At 37.6% G+C, this 22,773-nt stretch overlaps 1 protein-coding gene across 3 annotated transcripts in view; it reads left to right on the forward strand.

Moving 5' to 3' along the window:
- Nucleotides 1–22,773, forward strand: part of Dmxl1 (Dmx like 1) — a 153,086-nt gene that overhangs the window by 18,100 nt on the left and 112,213 nt on the right. For all 3 annotated transcript variants that reach the window (XM_052742166.1, XM_052742167.1, XM_052742168.1), the window contains exons 4-9: nucleotides 336–414; nucleotides 2,633–2,762; nucleotides 12,117–12,183; nucleotides 12,723–12,901; nucleotides 16,708–16,897; nucleotides 19,136–19,304. In XM_052742166.1, the coding sequence (XP_052598126.1) occupies nucleotides 336–414; nucleotides 2,633–2,762; nucleotides 12,117–12,183; nucleotides 12,723–12,901; nucleotides 16,708–16,897; nucleotides 19,136–19,304 (814 nt within the window). The remainder of the gene's footprint in view (nucleotides 1–335; nucleotides 415–2,632; nucleotides 2,763–12,116; nucleotides 12,184–12,722; nucleotides 12,902–16,707; nucleotides 16,898–19,135; nucleotides 19,305–22,773) is intronic.

Below are 22,773 nucleotides of genomic sequence, written 5' to 3' on the forward strand. Positions count from 1 at the left end.
TCTACAAAGTGAGTTCCAGGACAGGCACTAAAGCTATACAGAGAAACCCCCAACCATAAAATTATTTTTGTTGCTACTTTATAAATGTAATTTTGCAACTGTTATTTATCACAATATAAATATCTCGTATGCAGGATATCTGATATGTGACCCCCAAACAGGTCTCAACCCACAGGTTTGGAATCACTGATGTAATTCCTATTTCTCTTGACTGAATTGTTTTGTTCTCCTAAAAAAATGACTGCATGAATATGAGCACAACAAATGTGAACATGTTCATTTGATATAAAAGATGCTAATCACAATTAGCTAACTGACTTTTTTTCTCATTTTAGGAACTTTATAGTCAGTGGCAGAAAAGTGGCCAATTTTTTCTGGACTCAATAGCACATAATATAACTTGGGATCCCACAGGTAAGGAATTTAACAAGATTAGCAGGAACAAATGTCTCTGAACTAATTTGTTTTTATTACTCTTTCATCTGTCAAATGTAGCTTAAGTTTTTCTCTCAGGGTCCCGCCAAGTCTCAGCAGTCCTGTAGCCCACTTATAAAATAAGCATACAGACGCTTATATTATTTAAACTGTTTGGCCTAATGGCTCAGGCTTCTAGCTATATAGTTCTTACATCTTAAATTAACCCATTTCTATAAATCTATACCTTGCCACATGGCTTGTGGCTTACCAGTATCTTACATGTTGGTACTCATGGCAGCCGGGCTGGCAGCGTCTCTTGACTCAGCCTTTCTCTTCCCAGAATTCTCTTCTCTGCTTGTCCTGCCTATACTTCCTGTCTGGCTACTGGCCAATCAGCATTTTATTTATTAACCAATCAGAGCAACACATTTAACATACAGAACATCCCACAGCAGTCAAACTGTGGTAAATATAAAAGTAAATAAAGCAAATTGTGCCCTTTTATAATTTGTACTGAAATGAAGACAAATACAAGCAATAGTAAATGATAGGACATGATAAATAATATACAGAATAACTGTTACTTTTGGAAAAAGAGATAATTCTCTCTGGAAATAAGATTTTGTTGACAAGGCTTCTTTTGATCTGACTTTTTGAAAGAATTTAACAATTAGATAAAATAGGAAAAAGAAGTTACTTCTAAGTAATATATGTATTTGCATTAAAAAATATATAACTTGGGGCTGGAGAGATGGCTAACAGTGAAGAGCACTGGTTGTTCTTCCAGAGGAACCTAGTTCTATTCCCAGCAACCACATGGTAGCTCATTACTGTAAGTCCAATCCTAAAGGATGTGGTACACAGACATACATGCAGACAAAAACACACATATAAAATAAAAATAAATATTTCATAGATTAAAGCAACAATCATTTTCCTGCTTTTGTTCTATGGGTTGGAATTGCTACAGGGTTTTGTGGGAATGCCTTGTCTCTTATCTGTGTATTACCTGAAGTACCTTTCTTATAAAGGGTCAAAGAAAGACTTTGTTCACATGTATGGACCTTTGACTAGTTCTCTAGTGGGATACCTTTGTTCTCCATGTGGCCTGTCTCTCATGCAGCCTCTACAGCAGGGTAGTGTAAATTTTACATGGTGCTTAAATTTTGAGATTGCAAGTTTAAGTTTAAGCGGCAAATACTCTTAAAAGCCTGGCCTTCCTTATCCAGAGGATTTTCCTGTTTCATTCTCTGTTCAGAACAAAGTGGGAGTCCAGGTATTCAAGAAATAAGAGAAGCAGATTCCATTCTTGTTGGAGATGTGGGAAAGTCATATTGCATGGGGGCCTAGATACAGACTTTGTACAAGTTACAGTTAATCCTTATAACGCTAGAAAGCTCTGAATTTACAGATAAGAAAATTGAAGTTCAAAGATTGCCCAACTAGATCCAATTTGCTTGGCTAATTAAATGATGTAGATACATGGATTTATAAATTTCTGACCTAAAGTTCTGCTTTTGATGGATTAACTTTATTTTTTCTTGTTTCCTTTCTTTTTCCTTGTCCTCCCTCCTCCTTTCCTTCCTTTCTCATTGCATTTTATTAGCATTTCTTACAGAATCCTGAGTGAGAGATTATTTCCAAGAGTTTGGGCTCCCTACCAATGGCTGTAACACAAAATGTTTTTTCTCTCTCAGGACTGATAACCTGTAGATAATCAGGAAGGGATGGTCACTCACTGTTCCCTCCCCCCAGTTACCATTATCTGTTAATAATCCCCAAGGAAAGGACAGGGATTCATAGGATCGTTTCCTTCCATAGCAAGATGTTAACAGGTCCAGTTTTTTTTTTTTAAATTTATTCTTTTGTTTTTAGTACATATATTTCTTTATTAAAACTACAGTACTTATTTGTTATGTGTATATATATATGGGTATGCCCATGCTATGGTTCATATATGGGGGTCAGAGGACAATTTGCAGGAGTTGGTTCTATCTTCTATCATGAGGGTTCTGGGAATAGAACTCCAGTCATTAGGCTCAGAAGTAAATGCTACTCTCTGAGCCATGTAGCCAACCTCAAATTACTCTTTTGCAGTTTCTGTTTAGAAACTGTTATATTCTATAGTCTTACAAGATTCTTGAGTATGTATCTTAACTCAGTGTTAACTATCTACATAATAAATGGTGAATAATATATTTGTATATTTCTTTAGGTAATCGTCTTTTAACTGGTTCCAGCTGTCTTCAGCTCTGGTGTAATACTAACTCAAGGAAGCAAACTGAAGATGAAAATCCTAGAACAAGTCTTAATTTTGGAGATTGGGTGTGCATTTGGCATTGCAAGTAAGCAATTGACTAGAGAGTAAACCTGTCCTGCATATTTTATTTTATAAGTTGGTTCTATATATGATTTTTAGTTTGTTCAGTGTGAACAGACATTTGAGTCTAGGGTTAGACTAAATTAAATGTAGGTTGGCAGTGACATGGCTCACCCCATAGATGCTTACTACAAAGCCTGACAAACTAAGTTCAGAACCTATGTGGTGGAAGGAGAGGACTGATCCTCCAAGTTGTCTTATAACTTCCACACACTTATTAGTCATTATGTTATGTTGCTGTTGGACAAATAAAAATGATGTTTGAAAGTAAGTAAATGCATTTTCTAAATATGACACCAAAGCTAGAAGTTGAAAGAGAAGGAAAAATTAATAGGTTTGCCTATACAAATAAAATATTTCCCTAAGGAAATAAAAACTTGAGTAGAAATAAGTGTTATTTTGGGGTTAATGCTTTCTTTTAAAAATAAGATTGGTTAGAAAAGAATGGATCAAATGTTAGTTTACAACAGTGGGTTATGAAGATGTGAAGAGAGAATTTTCAAAGTTTCAGTATATATAACTAGCAAACATTGTAAGAGTTGATTGATTTATTTCTAAATAAAAAAGGTACAATGTCCAGAAAGAAGAGGATAAATAATATCTATTAATAGTGAGTGTTCAAAGTAAAAGTTGTATTATGAACTATTGGTAAGGACAGTAAATTAATATTTTCTTTCTAGAAATTTATAGGTATGACTCAGTAGGCTTATTTTTTTTTTCATATATTTTGGTTAGCATTTTCAGATTTCCATCATTCAACAGGTATTTTTTGGTTGCCTAATATGTTCCAAAAATTGTAAAATTGCTTGAATGTTACATTGAGCAGTTAGGGGAAGATCAGTGTTACACAGGTAAACTGGAATAACAGAATGGAATTTTTCTTACTCCATTTTATATGAAGTAGTAATAGAATATTATCAGGTACCAAAGGACAGCAGCGCAGACCTATATACTAAATTTGTAGAAGAGGTGTCATAGGAATAAACCTGTTACTATATGAAGGGAGAATAGAATTTTGCATAAATAATTTTTTAGAAAGAGGTAGGCTTTACTTTTGTGCCCCTTTTGTCTCATTTTTTAGATCAAGAACTTTCAGCTGTCCTACCATCATGTCTTTGTTTTGCCATTTGCTTTAACTTACTAAAGGGGGAGGGACTTATGTCTTCCTATAGGTATTTTGAAAGGTTTTCATGAAATAAACAGAGAACATAAAGTGTACTTTGTGTATTTGTGAGAAGGGAGGAAAGACTGTTTAAGTTCAGAGAATGCAACAGTAACTTAGAATAGGCACAACAACTATTGATTTGAGACTGTTTCTCATTAAGCACATAGTAAAGTTCAAGATCAGAGACTATATGTTTTGATTTAGGATCACTTTAGGATGACTAGCATACATCTCAAAGTTCAGTTTTGATCACATTCCTTGCTGGTGATGTGCTTGAAGCACTGCTGACATGTTTGAAATAAGAACTTTGAAGACAAAAAGTAAGCAAGGTAAGTGAAAGAGAACCGGAGGTCACATTGGAGAACCAAACTGAAAGAAATTGATGTCATCAAAGTTCTGTATGTATGAGTGTTTAACTGGTGGCTAGAGTGACATGAGCAAGACACAGAATGATAGAGGAGAACTGTTTATACATCATTGTGAGGACATTTGGGGAGGAGGGAAATCTCTTGCTATGTTGCTCAGGCTGGTCTTACACACTAAAGTGATCCTCCTGCCTCAGTCTCCTCAGTAGCTGGGACTATTGGCATTACTACTGGCTTATTTACTTTCCTGTTGCTGTGACAAAACACCATGGCCAAGGCAACTTGTAAAATAAAGTGTTTAGTTGGGCTTGCTTATAGTGTCAGAAGATTAGAGTCCATGATGGTGGAACAAAGGCATGGTGGCAGGAACAGCTGAAAGCTTGTAATTGGAAGTTTTCCTGTGTCCCACCTGGTCCCACAGCCTCTTGGTCCCAAGTAAACACACAGAGGCTTATATTAATTACAAACTGTATGGCCTATGGCTCAGGCTTCATGCTAGCTAGCTCTTTCTTCTAAAATTAACCCATTTCTATTAATCTATATATTGCCATATGGCGGTAGCGTTACTGGTCTGCTAGCATCTTGTTCCTCCTTGGGCAACAGGCTGGTGTCTCTCCTGACTCCACCCTTCTTCCTCTCTGTCTTCAGTTTGAATGTACTGCCTAACCTTATTCTGCCTCACCATTGGCAAAAGAGCTATATTTATCAGCCAGTGAGAGCAACACATATTCACAGTGTACAGAAAGACATCCCACAGCACTTCCCCTTTTCTGTCTAATCAAAAAGGAAGGTTTTTAACTTTAACATAGTAAAATTGTATATAACAAAACAGTTATCAAGCAATAATTGCAGTTACAATATCTAGTCTATTTGTATTTGGTAAAATTAAAGAAAATATTCTATTCTATATTTGTGAGTCTAAAGTTTTATATTTAATTCACCTTTTATCATAACTAAGGAAAACTATAATTAAACTTTCTAGTCTTCAACTCCATCAAAGACCATATATATATATATATATATATATATATATATATATATATATATATATAAAACCTAAGTAAACAGGAAGTGCATTGTAAGCAACTTCCAAAATTCTAGAAATGACAGAGACATCTGGCTGCCTGGACAGTCATCCAAAGTTCCTCTACAACATTGGGGCATCCATCTTCAGCCTAAAGGCCTAGAGTCTCTGGCAGACTTTTTAGTGAAGCATGAAATTTGGAAGATTGTCTTGCCTATTGGCAGAGTTCATCAGTCACTTTCCTTTGTGTCCTGCAGAATGTCTGGCAGTTTTTTCTGTGAAGCAGAAACTTGAAGGACCCTCTTGCCTTGAATTGGCAAATTTCAGTGGTCATTTTCTTATGGGTACATGTACAGTTTATATAGCATATTTTCAAGCAGTCCAGGCAAAAGCAGTTTCTTGCCCAAATGGCTAACTTTTGCCATAAAGAAAGCAAACTCCATATGGAGTTTCTTTGATGCCCATCATCTTCTCTGAAGTAACTGGTACTGCCAGGAGCAGATGTGTCTCACTGTCCAGAAAAGTCTTAAGTTTTTAAAACATTTTAAATGCCATATTCTGTAAGTCTTTTCAAACACTTCAGTGTTTGAAGACTACCTACCTAATTGAAATATATCTTTGTATACCTTAACTAACTTGACTATATATTTGATTATCATAAATGATTATTAATCTGTAGTTCTTAATTATATATTACAATTTTAAATGAATTGCATAAACATAATACCTTAAACAAGAGAAGAAATATACATACAGTATAACAAAATTAACTTTAAATTTGTATCAATAAATTAAAATCCATAACAGTGTAAAATATTTCAGACAAGTTGTTGCTTTTTAAAAGTAGATTTAATAATCTACCCTTTTACCCTATCATAGCTATATCTCCTTTTCTGCTTTAGAAAGAGATTGCATTTATAATAAATCTCCTTTAAATAAAATAAACATTTATAAACAGTGTTTTGGGAATTTGGGTGTAGCTTTTCTTACTATTTCCTGCTGATTGAGGGTCCTGGCAATCTTATGGGAATCCTGAGAAAATTCGAGATAATAGTCAAGCCCTGGGAAGACCAGCTATATAACCTTTGTTGATAGATACCATCTGTCAAGGTTCAGGAGGTCTGGCTTGATCAAATCTGATCCATCTTAACCTGGAACACATCCATAACCTCTTGCTTCCTGTGCAAACAAAAGCAGAGCCTCTTTTCCAAAGCAACATATCCTTAGATCCAAATTTTGAAGTCAAGATACCTTTAAAATATATATATATATATATATATATATATATATATATATATATTTAACTTAGCAGCCTTTACAATCAAATGTCTTTCTGCAGTTAGCTCATTAACAGTCAATAAATTTAAAGAAAACACAATATGCATAATTCAGACTCTTTGTGTATTCTCCATCTTTATGTGCCTTATTTCTTTTATATTATTTTTACTGTCTCTTTAAAGACTTTATTTTTAAAAACTATTTATTTCTTTTTATAACTGCCTATACTCATTTTCCTCTCTCTTCCAAATCTACATACATTTTATACACACTGTAAACCTTTTTGAGGTTTATTCTATCTGAATCTGTCTTATTGTGTATCTATAATCTTTTTCTGTCCAGGAAAGATTTTAAACTCCTAAGCTGTGCGGTGGCTTTGGCTGTTGACTCTGCCGCATTCGGTTTCCCAACATAGCAGAGGTATGTTTACCGCCAGCTCTAGGAGCCATGCTCACTGCCAACTCTGGGAAGCAGTGGGTCTGTGCTTCCATTGAGCAGCATGTAGTCCAGAAACCTTTTATTTTTATTTTTATTTTATTTATTTATTTATTTTGTCTATACTAGTAAAAGCTAAATCCACCACACAGTGCGCTGTGCAGTTTGGAGACACCTCTGTGTACTGTGGCAGAGAATCCACCATGCTGTGCTCAAGCTCAAATGCTATAGTGTCTCTGTCCTGTGGCCCCCATGAGAGACACGAACTAGGAAGCTGCTTTTGGCTCCATTTTAGAATCCTTTTTTAAAGCTTTCACTGGTTTTAGGTGGAAATCTTGCCCCACATTGGAACACCAGATGTAGCTAGTTTTCCTGTGTCCCACCTGGTCCCGCAGCTACTTGTTCCCAAGTAAACACAAATTACAAATTGTGTGGCCTATGACTGAGGCTTCTTGCTAGCTAGCTCTTTCATCTTAAATTAACCCATTTGTATTAATCTGTATATTGCTATATGGCGGTGGCACTACTGGTCTGCTGGCATCTTGTTGCTCCTTGAGTGGCAGGCTGGTGTCTCTCCTGACTCCACCCTTCTTCCTCTCTGTCTTCAGTTTGAATGTACTGCCTAACCTTATTCTTCCTCACCATTGACAAAACAGCTATATTTATCAGCCAGTGAGAGCAACACATATTCACAGTGTACAGAAAGACATCCCACAGCAGTGCTCACGTCTTGATTCGCAAAAGGAGGCAGAAAGCACACACTGGCAGTGGCGCAAGTCTTTTGAAACCTCAAAACTTGAACCCAGTGACACATCTCCAACAAGATCACACCCCTAATCCTTCACAATCAGTTCCACCAGGGGACAACCAAGTATTCAGACTATGACCCATGGGAACATTGTCATTGAAACTGCTACAGCCACCATATCCAGATGCCTTTGTCTTTTTGTTTACTGTGAAGGAATCCAGAAGTTTCTGAGGAATTAAGTAGGAATACTAAGATTTGTTTTGCTTTTAGAAAGGCTACTATAGTTGTTTTAAGAAAAGACAAGGGTCTTACTATGCTGGCCCTGAACTCAAACTCCTATGCCCCAGTCTCTTGAGTGCTGGGATTACAAGCCAGCTGCTCTTGGCACATTTTTCACAATTTAGTTTAAGAATATATCAACGATTAACCAGGTGAGTGATGAGTGTACAGGCTGGAGAGATGGCTAAGTTGTGTAAATGTTTACTATACATGCATGAGGACCTGAGTTTGGATGTCCTGCATCCATGTAAAAGACAAACATAATAACACACATGTATAATCTCAGTGTGAGAGGTAGGAGGCCAGCAACAGGAGGATCCAAGGGCTTGTTGACTAGCCAGCCAGTCTAGCTGAAAGTCAAGCTCTGGGTTCAGTGAGAGATACTGTCTCAAAAAATAAGGTGATAAGAGATAGAGTAAAATATCTGTGTTGGCCAGGTTTTTGTCAACTTGACACAAGCTAGTCATCTGAGAAAAGGGAACCTCAATTGAGTAAATGCCCCCATCAGAATGCCCTTTAGGCAAGCATGTGGGGGCATTTTCCTGGTTGATATTTGTTGTGAGTGGGTCCTGTCCACTGTAGGTGGTGCTGTTACTGGGCAGGACCTTAGGGTGTATAAGAAAGCAAATGAAGAAAGCCAAGAGGAGCAAGCTAGCAAGCAGCATTCCTCCATGGCCTCTGCTTTAGTTCCTATGTGCAGATTCCTGCCTTGCATTTCTCTCCTGACTTCCCTTCATGATGGGCAGTAAGCTTTAAGATGAAACAAACTCATTTCTTAAGTTGCTTTTGGTAATGATGTGAGCGTGAATGTTTGCTTGCTTTTACACACACACATACACTCACACATACACATACACACACACACACACACACAGAGTGTGTATGAATGTTCATTGCATCACTTTGTTGTTGCAGAAAAACTGAGAAAATAGTTGTGAACTAGTAAATATTTCAAATCATTGTGTGGTGTACCCTGGAAAACCATAAGCCAATGAAATAATGACATAGGTCTGTATTCTTAGACACATAAACACCTCTTATGCGTCTAGATGCAGAAATGTTCACATTTGTAAATAAGTAAATGCTGGTACAATGTAAACTAGAAATATGATTTTGCTTCCCACTAAGTATGATCGTGTTTCCAACCTGTCCTTCCATTCCTCTTCTGTAGAAAGTAGATGGGAGGGGATTGGAAAGAAAAGGTGTGAAAAATCTATATACTGATAGGTTGACTGATGTATGTCTGAGGAAGAATACTGTGATATTAATGATACTATAGGTGATTGCATTTCCTTCTCTTCATCCATCTGTTTTGAATCTATTTAGTATGTGTAAAAGGTAGGGGGTACTTGTATTGTAAAAGAATTACAATAGAAGTCCTCTTGTTGGCTGGGGATAGAGCTCAGTGCTCTAATGCTTCGCTAGCATACATTAAGCCCTAGGTTTGCTCCCAGCACTGCACCCAAAAGAAGGAAAAAGCCTACTTGGCATTCTTTGCTAATCAGTCTGACAGAGATCTAGCTAAGCATGAATTTGGATGAAGAAAAGGAAAGCGTTGATAATACTGGGGGTTTCCAATGTATATGAGTGTTAAGGATGGAAGGCAATATGGGATAATGAGACAAAATTTCTTTGAGAAGAAAAGGCAAGTATGCACTAAATAGGTAGGCAGAGGTGGGTAGTTGAGTTCATGATTATTTAAATTCTTTTAACACACATGAAGTCTTTCATTAAGTAAATATTATCCCAGATGAAGGCAAAATTCACTTAAAAACACTGTTGTCTGAAAAATGTATATTGGAGCATTGAGCATTAGAAATGGAAACAATTCTCTCACCTTTAAGGGGAAATTGCTGTTACTTTGGTGTTGGGCTTATAAAGTTTTATACAATTATTACTTGTATGATTCTTAGGAAATTGTTTTTCATTTGTTTTTCATTGTTATTCTTCTCTTAAACATTATATTCTGACCTCAGTTTCCTCTCCCTCCACTCCTCTCAGTCCCTCTCTAATCTCCCCTCTCCCTCAGACTTAGATCAACTCCTCCTCTCTTTCCCTTAAAAAAAGAAATGATCAGCCCTCCTAGGGATATCCTCTGAACGTGGCCTAAGAAGATACAATAAGACTGGGCACAAGCCCTCATACCATAGCTGGACTTGGCCACCCAGTAGAGGAAGAGAGTCCCAAATGCAGGCAAGAGAATTAGACTTATCACACGTTGTTGGGAGTCCCACAAGAACACCAAGCTACACAACTGTAAGATATATGGAGAGGACCTAGCTTAGACCCATACAGGGTCCATGGTTGTTGCTTCAGTTTCTGTGAGTCTCTATGAACCTTGCTTAGTTGATTCTCTGGGCCATATTCTCATGGCCTTAACCCCTCTGGCTCCTACAGTCCTTCCTCTCCCTCTTCTTGGAGCAGGGGTGGGTCCCCTGGCTCCTCGTAGTATTTGGCAGTGGGTCTCTCTATCTACTCCCATTGGTTGTTGGATGACACTCCTCTGATGACAATTGGCTAGGCACCGATTTATGAGCATAACAGAAGATTATTAGGAATCATTTCTTTCTTCTTTTTTTTTTTTTTTTTGCCACCATGTTTAGTTTTACCCAGTGTCTCTGGGCTGTCCTGCCTCTGGTTCCTGGCCATACAGGCAGTGTTGGGCATGGGCTCCCTCTCGTGGCATAGGTCTGAAGTTGAACCAGTCATGGGTTGCCACTTGCACAAGCTTTATGCCATCATTGCCCCAGCATATCTTGCAGGCTGAACAGATTGTAGGTCAAAGGTTTTGTGGTTGGGTTGATGTCCCAGTCCCGCTGCTGGGAGCCTAGCCTGGTTATCGAAGGTGGCCAATTTGGGCTCTGTATCCCCCTTTTTAGGAGACTTAGCTAGGGTCACTCCTTCTAGATTCCAGGGAGTTTCCACTGCTCTAGGTTTGGTTTTTGAGACAGCCTCACCATACATCCGTTGCTTGCCTAAAGTAGTCATGATGTAGGCCACATTGGCCTGAAACTTGCAGTATTCTTAAGTTTGCCTCTGAATGCTGGAATTACCTACATTTGCATGACTTAGAAATATGTATTTTATATTTAAGTTTTTGTCTTAGTAACTTGTTCTTTTTTGGAATATGCTTAAAAGTTAGGGATCTGGAGAAGGTCCCTAGTGAAGCATGTACTTAGCATATGTAGACCCCTTGAGTTCAATCTCTGACAACAAAAAAGCAAAAAAAAAAACAAAAACCAAAACTAACAAAAATGTAGATGTAACGGTCTTATTAAATAAGAAACACAGAGCCAAATGCAGAGTTAAAAGCCCAAGAGGTCAGAGCAGTAGCTAAGAGCTGAGACTTAAAACCACCTTCTTACCCTTTGCTGCCGCTGCTGTCCTTCCCCTGAGAAAGAGAGCTACTTCCTGTGTATCTGTCATTTTATTGACTTTCTGTTCTGCCTTCTCATTGGTTGTAAACCCAACCACATGACCTCCTTGTCACTGCCTGTCTATACAGACCTCCAGGTCTTTTGTGGTTGGTATTAAGATTAAAGGCGTGTGTCTCCATGCTGGTGGAGTCCTTGAACACACAGAATTTGCCTGTCATGTGATCGGGATTAAGGGCATGTGCTACCACTGCCAGACTTCTGCTATGGCTTGCTATTAGCTCTGACCCCCAGGTAACTTTATTTATTAACATACAAATAAAATCACATTTCAGCACAAATAAAATATCACCATACAAAAATTTCTCAGCAACAAAATACTTGAGTCAACCTTTAGAGTCAGGAGTGGTACTCTGTAGTTCTAGCTATGTGTTGTAGAGGCAGGGGGCTGCTTAACCTGGTATTAAGACCTAACCTGAACCATATTGCAAGACCTCGTCTTATAAGGGGGAAGGGGCGGGGAAATGAGTGTGAAACTCTTACCAAAAAAATTCTCTAAGAATAAGAAATTGCTGGAGTTTAATTTGAATATTGCTAATTATTTTGAACCTAGTTTCCTTGCTGACTATCCCTTCTCTGTTTAATTTACAGAACCGCTTCCCAAGTCCATTTAATGAAATTTTCTCCAGATGGAGAATTTTTTGCCACTGCTGGAAAGGTAAATTTTGAAAATACTGTTGTAGAATTGTGTGTCTGTACTATATTATATTTTAAGACTATGTGTACACCCACCCTTGTGTGCACATGTGTATGTGGTATGTGTGCAGGCTTGTGCACAAAGAATAAAGGCCAGAAACCAAGTAGTGTCTTTCATGATGAGTATCCACCGTATTTTCTAATTGAGCCTGAATCTCAGTGTGGGCTAGATTGGATTGGCTGGCCAGAAAGCTCCAGGGTCTCCTGTCCCTGCCTTCTCAACGGGGATTATAGGCAAGCACTGTGGCACCTGACTTTTTTATGTGGGTTCTGGAGAGTCAAATTCAGATCCTCCTGCTTATGGAGCACACACTCTAACCATTGAGCTATCTCCAGCCTCCTGTACTTTTATTTTTGAACTTATAAATATTAACTGACTTATTCTTTTTAGTATTGCACTCTTCCTTGATTTTTGGCTTAAGGAAAAGAAGCCCTTAATTTTATTTTTCCTGAATAATGTACGAGGTTATATGGTCATTGTATACTTTTTTTTCTCCTTAGGATGACTGTCTTCTAAAAGTATGGTATAATGTAGAAAACTGGCGACCAGCTGTTACCTCCCCAGATAAAGATTCAGAAAAACAATCCCAAGGAGAAATTGACTTTTCTTTTGTGTATCTGGCCCATCCACGAGCTGTAAATGGATTTTCCTGGCGGAAAACAAGCAAATATATGCCAAGGTCAGTTGATTGGTTGTGATTTCACTGTGTGTTAAGGGAGCATTACCAATTTGACTGGTTTTCTGACTTGGAACCTTTGAAAATTAGGGTAATAGTCAATTGTTCCAGGCTGCACATGTCTGGTCAAGTATGATTAATGCTTAGTATAAGAACCTCAAAGGGAATTTAAGACCAAGATAATTTATTTCCATATCAGATGTCTTTATCATAGAATTCTACATGTTTTTGTTTTCTGTTCTTTTTTTTTATTTATTTTATTTTTTGGAGGCAGGGTTTCTCTGTATAGTTTTGGTGCCTGTCCTGGATCTTGCTCTGTAGACCAGGCTAGCCTCGAACTCACAGAGAGCCACCTGGCTCTGCCTCCCGAGTGCTGGGATTAAAGGCGTGTGCCACCACCACCCGGCTCTTGATGTTTTCTCTTCTATTCTATTTCCTCATATAGATTGCTGTTTGTATGGATTGTTTGACAGTTATTTTCTTCATTTTGTACTTTCTGTTGTAGATTCTGGCATCCTTTTTTAAAACAAACAAACAAACAAAAAAAATACCTTTTATTGAAAGGACATCTTGAGGAAAATAGAGTTAATTCTTTATATTATCGTGCTCTGAGTTAGTTTAACCCATAGAAGCTCAGAAATATGTGCCTATTGGTACTGTTCTTTTCTGTGGTCCTTGAAAATCTTACTATCACTTAGAATGTTTATGTGTTCTTATGGTAAGTTACATAGATCTAGTAAGTACATCGAAAAATCCATCTTGTACTAACTACATGGCAATGCTAATTTGGGTACCTGTCTCTAACCTTTGTAGTGCTGTTGCGTTTTAGCTTGGAGACGTTCAAGTAGAATTGCAGGAATGTACCTAAGTCATTTGTTGACTTTATTTTGCTCTTGTGAACCAACAGAATATACCTAGATTTTTGAGCTCCAGCGTAGGAGTTACTGACCTTCTTCTAGCCCTCTAGTCAAATTGAGGTGTAGAAGAGAAACTCTAGGAAAAGAATGGTTCTGTTCTTAATTTGTGTCAGAGTCTTCAAGCTAAGAGAGAATGGTCTGGGTAATCAGTATTGTCAGCTGAAGGAACCTCACCTCAGGTTCACTTTTCTAGTACTCTGTTGCCTACATACATAAAAATGTGTTTTGAATAAAATGATTTTATTGTGTATGTTAACTCTTACTTTGAAAGTTGTGAGTGACTCCAGCTTGGTCATCACAAATTTGTCTTTTAAACCTATCTGAAGAGTACTGTTTTACAGAAACTAATTTATTCTGATGCATAGTAAGTGAAAATTTTCATTTCTTGATGCTACAACCATCAAAATACTAAACAGGCTTATGAATTACTGAATTTTTTTGAGGATTGACTTAGCTTGCTTAAGTTTTGACAGAACTCATCACAGTGAAGGCTGAAGCAGATGCCTAAAACTGAGACATTTAGGGGCACGTGCAATGTGCCTTGGGGCCATTTTATTATGTTATTGTCTCTCTCTCTTTCTCTTTTCCTTTTTAATGTGGCAAAGTTGAATGCAGAGAGACTGTTGGATTGAGAAGGAACAGTAGACATGTTTGTGTAGTAAGTGTATACTTTACTATTTAAAAAGTGATGAATATAGGACAGGTTGGGAGATTTGGTAATACCCTGCTGAATCTCCAAAAGTTGGCTGAAGATAACCAGTTGCAAAACCACCTTAGCTTGTTGTTTCATCAGTATAGGGCAGATGTTGGGGACAAATAACCCATCACAGGATTGCTTTCTGTGAGATTAAACCTATTGTTTGTTGCTGGTTGTATGTGCTGTGTGTGCTTTGTATAATATGATAGACCAGTGGTTCTCAGCCTGTAGGTCAGGGTTGCGTTCTTTCATAGAGGTCACCTAAGAAAATAGGAAAACACAGATATTTACATTATGGTTCATAACAGTAACAAAATTACAATTATAAAGTAGCTACAAAAATAATTTTATGGTCAGGGGTCACCACAAGTTGAGGAACTGTATTAAAGGGTTGCAGCATTAGGAAGGTTGAGAACCACTGTCATAGACATCAAGGATATAATAAATGTAAAAGAAGTGAGGAGGGGAGTCTATTAGCATGAGGTGGGGGCAAGGGAACACTGCCAAAGACATGCATTGTCTCTCTACCCTTTGTATATGACCTGCCAGTTGTTCAGATTGACTAGACAGCTGGAGGAGTTAGTTAAGCTATACACACATTAAGATCATTGCTGTCTCCTGCTTTTGATTTGTGACCTGCCAGTTGTTCAGATTGACTAGACAACTGAAGGAGTCAGTTAAGCTGTACACACATTAAGATCATTGCTGTCTCCTGCTTTTGATTTGTGACCTTTCTGACTTGTTTCGTTTCTCTTATTTGACTTCATTTGATTGCCGTCTGTTCCACCCTTAAATTACTACCTTCTACTTTTCCTTTACAAGTGTTCCTACTCTGCTTGTTACTCATTGACAGTATGAACCTTGAACTTTTGGTATTGTCTTTTGAACCTTTGACTTTTGTTGTTGTTTTTTGATTTACTTTCCTCTTGATATATTTGCTTATTTTAAATTCATTGCTATGGTCTGTATATATGAGTACATAAGATAGAGGAAATAAGTATAGGCAAGGCATAGAAGAAAGGAAGGGGAAAATGGAAAGGGATGAATGAATGTTAGGGTGATGTGAGGAGTAAGCAAGAGGTTCAAGAAGAAATCCAAAGAGTGAGGTGAGGGGCAGACAGGGCAGATGAAAAGAAAACATGGCCCAGAGAGGCCGAGAATGATGTCAGAGGACAGAGAAAGGGGAGAATGGAGAAGTCATGGAAAAGAGGAATGCACAGGAGTAGACAGATAAAGGTAGGTGAGGGTCAGACAGGGAAAGAGGTGAGAAAATGGATTGGGGAAGTTGATGTTGACAGAATAATCAAGACAAGCAGGGGTTTTGCTGCATTTTTCTTTTTTGCTTCTTGTTCTTTTTAATTATATAGAGATGGATGTCAAGGTGATTACTGTAGAATAATTTTATTCCTCTTAGCTTTTTTCCCTTCTGTTCTTGGTTTTACTGCTCACCCTTGCTCCCTTGCTTCCTTTCATTTTGCTAAATTATCTGGTAATAGATTTCTTTGATGGTAATGGCTGTATATACTTTTATTTTGAGGATGTCATAAAAGGAAATAACCAAAAGTTCAGAATTATTAAGGATGGATTTAGTTAGTGCAGGTCTGTCAGGAATTCTCTTGCCCATCACTGCTTTGAGCCTAGACAGGCAAGAAGAAGATACGTATACTATATGGTTAAACCAGTTTCTTAATGAGTTTGTGCTTTGCAGAAAGTATTATGAAATAGTTAAAATAATGGCCACTCACTGAATAAATAGGGAAGTTTTACTAGGAACATTGTTTGTGCTTGTCAAATGAGGTGTAATAAAAATCTTAGATTATATAACAAGAACTATTTTCTTCTAGACAAAGAAGAAATAGGTTGGTAAACATTTTCTGTTGTGAAATCAATACACATTCTCTTCAATTTTTTTAAGATTTTATACATACAGATGTTTTGCTTGCATATATGTTTGTACAGTGCCCTTGGAGGCTAGCAGAAGGTATTGGGTTCCCTGGAACTGGTGTTAACTGGACTTAATTAGTGCTGGAAATCAAACCCTGGTTCTCTAGAGGAGCAGCTACCTAACTCTTAAGCATCTCTATGCCTCTCTTATTAGTATTAGCTATGTGTTGAAATATGTATAGAAACACTGCAGAATGTTTAATACAGTGCTATATAATTAGTATTGTCTCTAAAATATTTGTATTCCTCAGGGCTTCTGTATGTAACGTACTCTTGACTTGCTGTAAAGATAATGTGTGTCGTCTTTGGGTAGAAACATTTTTACCAAATGAGTGCTTGCTATATGGAGGTGACTGCAACCACTGGTGTGAACCACTTAATTTAACAAATAACTTCAAGAGAAATGCTTCCAGTAAAGACCGAGTTCAAAGTGCTCTAGAAGTAAGTGTTTTTATTATGTTATGTGTTTCCTATAGATTTTAAAATCTTTTATGCATTTTCTTTATTTTACTTATTTTTTACTACACAGTAATATAAGTAGTGTATCTTAGGAAAACAGTTATCAGAAATGTTCCTTTTATCTTATTAAGAAAATACACTTAAGTATTTTTTATAATGCATAAACTGTCTTTAATTATGAGATTAATTACTAATTAATTAATCTTAGCTTAACCAATAGCACAATGATGGTAACAATTGACTTAGCAAATGTAAAATCTGAGAATGCAAAGATTTGACTATAAAATTTATTTTCTCTTAGCACTTACTTGTTTATTATATCCTGCTGTACCCTTTGTTATTTTCAGACCCACCAGAGCACAAGTGTTTATTTTACAAGCATTGACAGTAAAAGTCAATGTTTGATGTTTGGGCTAATTGAATATACAACAAATTTTGCTCTTTGGAAATGAAGTCTTACACTGTAGTTCCAGGATGATGTCAGTCTCATGCCAGTCATCCTGTCTCAGTCTCTTGTGTTCTGGGATTATAAGTGTGAGTCCATTTCTCATTGAAAATAGAATAAAAATACTGACTCAGTATCTCTTCTCCTCTTCCTCCCCTCCTTTTCCCTTCCCCCCTCCCATCCCTTTGCCCCTCTCCTCCCCTCCACTTCCTCTTTCTTTCTTTTTTCTTGGCTTGGAATTCAGAGATCTGCCTGCTTCTCCCTCTGCCTCCCAAGTTCTGGGATTAAAGGTGTGCATCAACACACCTGGCTTTTTACTGTTTTCTTAATATTAAAACATGAAGTGTCTGGAACATGATTTGTCTTTAAATTTGTATGTATATAGGGCATGTCTTAGGGTTTCTATTGATGTGAAGAGACCATGACCATGGCAATTCATATCAAGGAAAACATTTAATTGAGGTGGCTTACTGTTTTGAGAGATTTAGTCCATTATTATTGTGGTGGAGCATAGCTGTGTAGGCAAACATGGTGCTGGAGACGGAGCTGAGAGCCCCACATCTTGATCCTTATGTAGGCCACAGGAAATAGACACTGGACATAGCTTGAGCACCCCCCCCCCCAACAGTGACACACTTCATCCAAAAAGGCCATACCGCCTCCATCAAAGCCACACGTACTTCCTAATAGTGTCACTCCCTGTGAGCTTATGGGGGCCATTTACATTCCAACTACCACAGAGCAACTTTTTTTCCCTTTTGTTTTTTTGTGACGGGCTCATTATGTACCTCTGGCTGCCCTAGAACTCACTATGGAAACCAGGATGGGCTCAAAGTCACATAAATTCTCCTGCCTCCTCCTCAAGAGTGCTGGGATTAAAAGCGTGCACCACCATGACCAGCTGAATAAGTGTTTTTGTTTGTTTTGTTTTGTTGTTTCAAGACAGTTTCTCTGTGAAACCGTCTTGGCTGTCCTGGAACTCACTCTGTAGCCCAGGCTGGCCTCGAACTCACAGAGATCCACCTGCCTCTGCCTCCTAAGTGCTAGGATTAAAGGAGTGTGCCACCACTGCCGGAATGAACAAGTATTTTTCTAATGGCTCAGAGTCTAATTAAGCTGTATTGTATATTCAACAACAGAATGGCCTTGTGTAATAAAGTGTTAGACTAGGAATCTATATTCTACTTTGATTCTTACTGACTAGATAACCTTAGTTAGGTTCTATATGAACTATTTTATATTATGAAATATTAAAATAGCAGTGTTTAAGCTGGATACCACATAAGATCAGATAACTTAGTACATGATGGTAATATCATTTACTGCTTCATAGTTAACAGAGGGTAAGCTGTGGACAAAGACAATACACAGACAACATCTTGGTTGTTACTTTGTTTTATTTTTGGAGACAAGGTCTTACTCTATAGCACTGGCAAGCTGACTGTATAGACCAGGCTAGCCTAGAACTCAGTCAGAAGTCTTCGTGCCTCTCTTCCAGGTGCTGAGATTCCTAGTGTCCATCATTATGCCCACACTATTGGTTTTTGTTTTGTTAGTTGTCTGATTGGTTTTTATTTTTTTACTTTTAAGTTCTGGAAGTGGATTTTAGAGTTGAAAAACAAATATGGAAAGAGTAGGACAGATACTTATTCTTCAGGATTCAAATTCGCTCTACAGAGGTATTTTTATATCTATAAATCTACGTAAAATAGCACACATATCCATTCTGACAGTCCTAATGTAGCAGTCATTTTACTTTGTTTTTACTTCTGCAGGGAAATCTGAGACCTTTCCGTAGAGGTCGGAGGAGATCACTTGCTCTTGTGGCGCATACTGGCTATCTGCCTCATCAGCAGGATCCTCACCATGTCCACAGGAACACACCATTGCATGCCAATGCACTTTGTCACTTTCATATTGCAGCCAGCATCAACCCAGCCACAGGTAATTAGCTCTGTAGTGGAATACAATCTAGGTCTACCTAGGAATTTGGAGATTGAAGTAGTTATCAGTTTAGTAAATATTTTCTGTGGATATAAAAGTCAGGGGCCACAGCTGAGGAACTTAAAGTAGTATTTCAAAATATTTCTTTCAGAAAAATGAAAGTTAATACTTGCACATAATTAATACCACCTCTATAGAAGGTGGAAAGTAAATGACTTATTTGACCTCTACACTTGAGTCCCTTTCCCCAGAACAGTTGGTTGTTTTTTGTATCTTACAGAATATAGTCCCTCTTTCCCTTCCCCATCTTCTCTCTTCCCTCTCTTCCCTGCCCCTTTCCTCCCTCTTTTAGACAGAGATTCAGTATTTAACCAAGGATGGCCTTGATATTATACTGAACATTCTTAAGCATCATTTAATTAAAGCATTATCAATTAAACATAACCAATTTTCATGCAGTATTGTACTTTTCAAGGAAATATAGCAATGGAATTATCAGTTAATTACTGAAATAGAATTCTCTTCACCCGAATGAGCTCTGCTAAGTCAAAGCATAGAGATACTTTCGGTAGGAATTAAAAATTACTTTTGATCTTAGCCTTTATTTGATTGACTGTAATCCTAGTTGTAAAAGTATCCACGAGCCAAGAAAATATGTCATATATTTATCTTCATTAAAAAGTTATGTAGGTTTGAGAATGATCACCTTTATCAAATACATTTATTGACAGTGCTTATAATATAGTTACTTATAAGGTCTGTGGCATAATTTTGAAGGCCCCTGTTAAGTAAAGGACAGTATTAGATACATCAGTGGCATATATGAGACCCTTGGTTTGATTTGCAGTACCTCAGAAAAACGAAATAAATATAAACTCAACAATATTACAAGAATAAAGAAGGCTTGAATTCTCACACTAATGAAAAAACCCTAAGAGATTATTGAGAGAAGAACCCTAAGTTTGATTGTGGCATCTCCTTGACAGTCTTTCAATAAAGATGATTAGAACTTTCTGTAGATTGTAGATCACCAAGGAATACTGGTAGTTTGAATAAGAATGGCCCCACAGGGTCATATTTGAATGTTTAGTCACCAGGAAGTGACACTGTTTGAAAGGATTGGAAGAATTAGGTGTGTCACTGTTAGAGGAAGTATGTCACTGGAGGTGGGCTTTGAGGTTTGAAAAGCCCTTGCCAGCCCAGACTTGGCCTATAGAACAAGATGTAGCTACTTCTCCAGCACCAGTCTGCTTACCTGCATGCCACCATGCTCCCTGTCATGATGATAATGTACTAACCTCTGAAACTGTAAGCAAGCCCCCAGTTAAATGTTGCCTTGGTTATGTTGTCTATTCGTAGCAATAGAACAATGACTAAGGCAAAAACGTAGAGCATGTAAAAGCATAATATTCTTGCAGTTAGTTTGGACTGTATGGAGAACTCTTTGTAGATTTGATGTGTTGGATTAATCTTTCTAGGTGCTGTATTTCTGAAAGCATAGCTCTAGGTTCATCCCCACCCCCACCACCACCCCACCCCCACCACCCCACCCCTTGCCTCTTGTTTTGAGACTAGGTTTCTCTGTGTAACAGCTCTGGCTGTTGTCTTGGAACTCTCTGTAAACCAGGCTGGCCTCGAACTCACAGAGATTCACCTGCCTCTGCCTCCCAAGTGCTGAGATTAAAGGTGTGCGCCATCACTGCACTACTTAGGTTGGGTTTCTTATTTATTTGTTACCTATAGCCATAGGAGAGGAGTTTGCAGCATGTTCTCTCCTCTAGTTCTTATATCTTCCTGAAAGTTTGTTACAAAAATAACATATTCTTTGGGTGTGATGTTGATGCAAGAAAAGAGATTGAGCTTTCTTTATATTTTGTTAAAAACCAGCAGTATTATCTCTTTGTACTTAACAGCAATGCTTATTGCCAATTAAAGGCATTGTATTCTTACTTGGATTGGTGTAAGCCAAAAATGAGAAAGCCTTTTACATGAGTTCTTAGAGAAGTACCCTTTCAGTCCCTGACTCTACCCAGGAATAATGAGATTGGCAATTAATTCAGCTGCTTGGGGCATTTAGTAGCTTTCTCTATACCAGAATAGAAACTAGAAATAGTGTTAGGAATTGAAGGGAAAGTGGCACTTTAAACAACTGACAATCCTGCTCTCATGAAGTCTGTAATCAGATATGGGGTAGGCAAATAAATAGATAATCAAAATGATTATGTTAATGGATATATAGGTATAAACAGGAACTCTTGAATTAGATGTATTAGAATGTGCCTCTGGCAGTAGAATCAAGGGAAGGGTTCTTTCCTTTTATCATTTATGTCTTCTAGTATTGTTTCCACTTCTGTTTTAATTGTAGATAAATCGAACAGACAAGTCTATTGATTTTTTAAAATCTTTTATCATGAAAGAAAACTTAATTTGGAGAATATTGTTTGTATGCTTTAAGTCAATTGCAGCCTTTATAGCTCTACATAGAACAACATGATCCAGATCTCATTAATATGATAGACAATTTAACTTTAACTCTATTAGGGACTATATTTGTAGTAACTGATTTGATTTGTACTTCAGTATACTTGAGTACTACATAAAAAGTAATGCCAAGAAACATTTTTTTTATGTTAAAATTTTTTCATAAAATATATTTTGATCATGTTTTTCCTCTCCCCTAACTCCTCTAGGAGCCTCTCTACTCATCCAGTTTTATGTTTGTGTTATGCTCCTCCCAATATCCCCCCCAACTAAAACAGAAAAACCATTAAGGCAAAAGTACCCAAACAAAAAGCCTATAAAAAATCATGGAGTTTGTTTTGTATTGGCCAATTACTCCTGGATATGGGACCTACCTTAGAATGTGGTTGATATATCCAGTGACACTCCACTGTAGAAAACTGATTTTTCCCTTTGCCAGCAGGTATTGACTAGAAATAACTATTGTGTTAGAGCTGGGACTTTGTGTCCATTTTCCCCCTCTCAGTAATGGGACCCCATATGGCTTGAACTTTGCAGATCTTGGGTGTGCTGCCACAGTTTTTGAGTTCTTATGTACATCAATCCTGTTGTGTCCAGAAGACACTGTTTCCTTGGAGTCATCCATCATCTTTGACTCTTACAGTCCTTCTGCCTCCTCTTATGCTTAAATCCCTCTACCTTCAGGGGAGGGGTTTGATAAAGACACTTATTTAGGACTAAGTGCTACAAAGTCTCTCATTCTCTGTACATTGTCCTGTTGGTGAATCTCTTAATCACCATCTACTGCAAGAAGCTTCTCTGGTGAGGGGTTGAACCAGGCACTATGGGTAGAGCAATATGCCATTAGGAGTCATTTTATTGCTGTGTCCCTTTAGCAGAATAATAGTAGTGGGTTTTCTCCCAGGCCCATGACCTATCTAGTTTCAGGTTCTTGAGCACTCTAGCAGTGTCAGATGTGGGTTTTATTTCATGGAATGGGCCCTGAATC

The sequence above is a fragment of the Peromyscus californicus genome, unplaced genomic scaffold (assembly GCF_007827085.1).
Source record: "Peromyscus californicus insignis strain IS unplaced genomic scaffold, ASM782708v3 Scaffold_17__1_contigs__length_78620276, whole genome shotgun sequence".
NCBI lineage: Eukaryota > Metazoa > Chordata > Mammalia > Rodentia > Cricetidae > Peromyscus > Peromyscus californicus.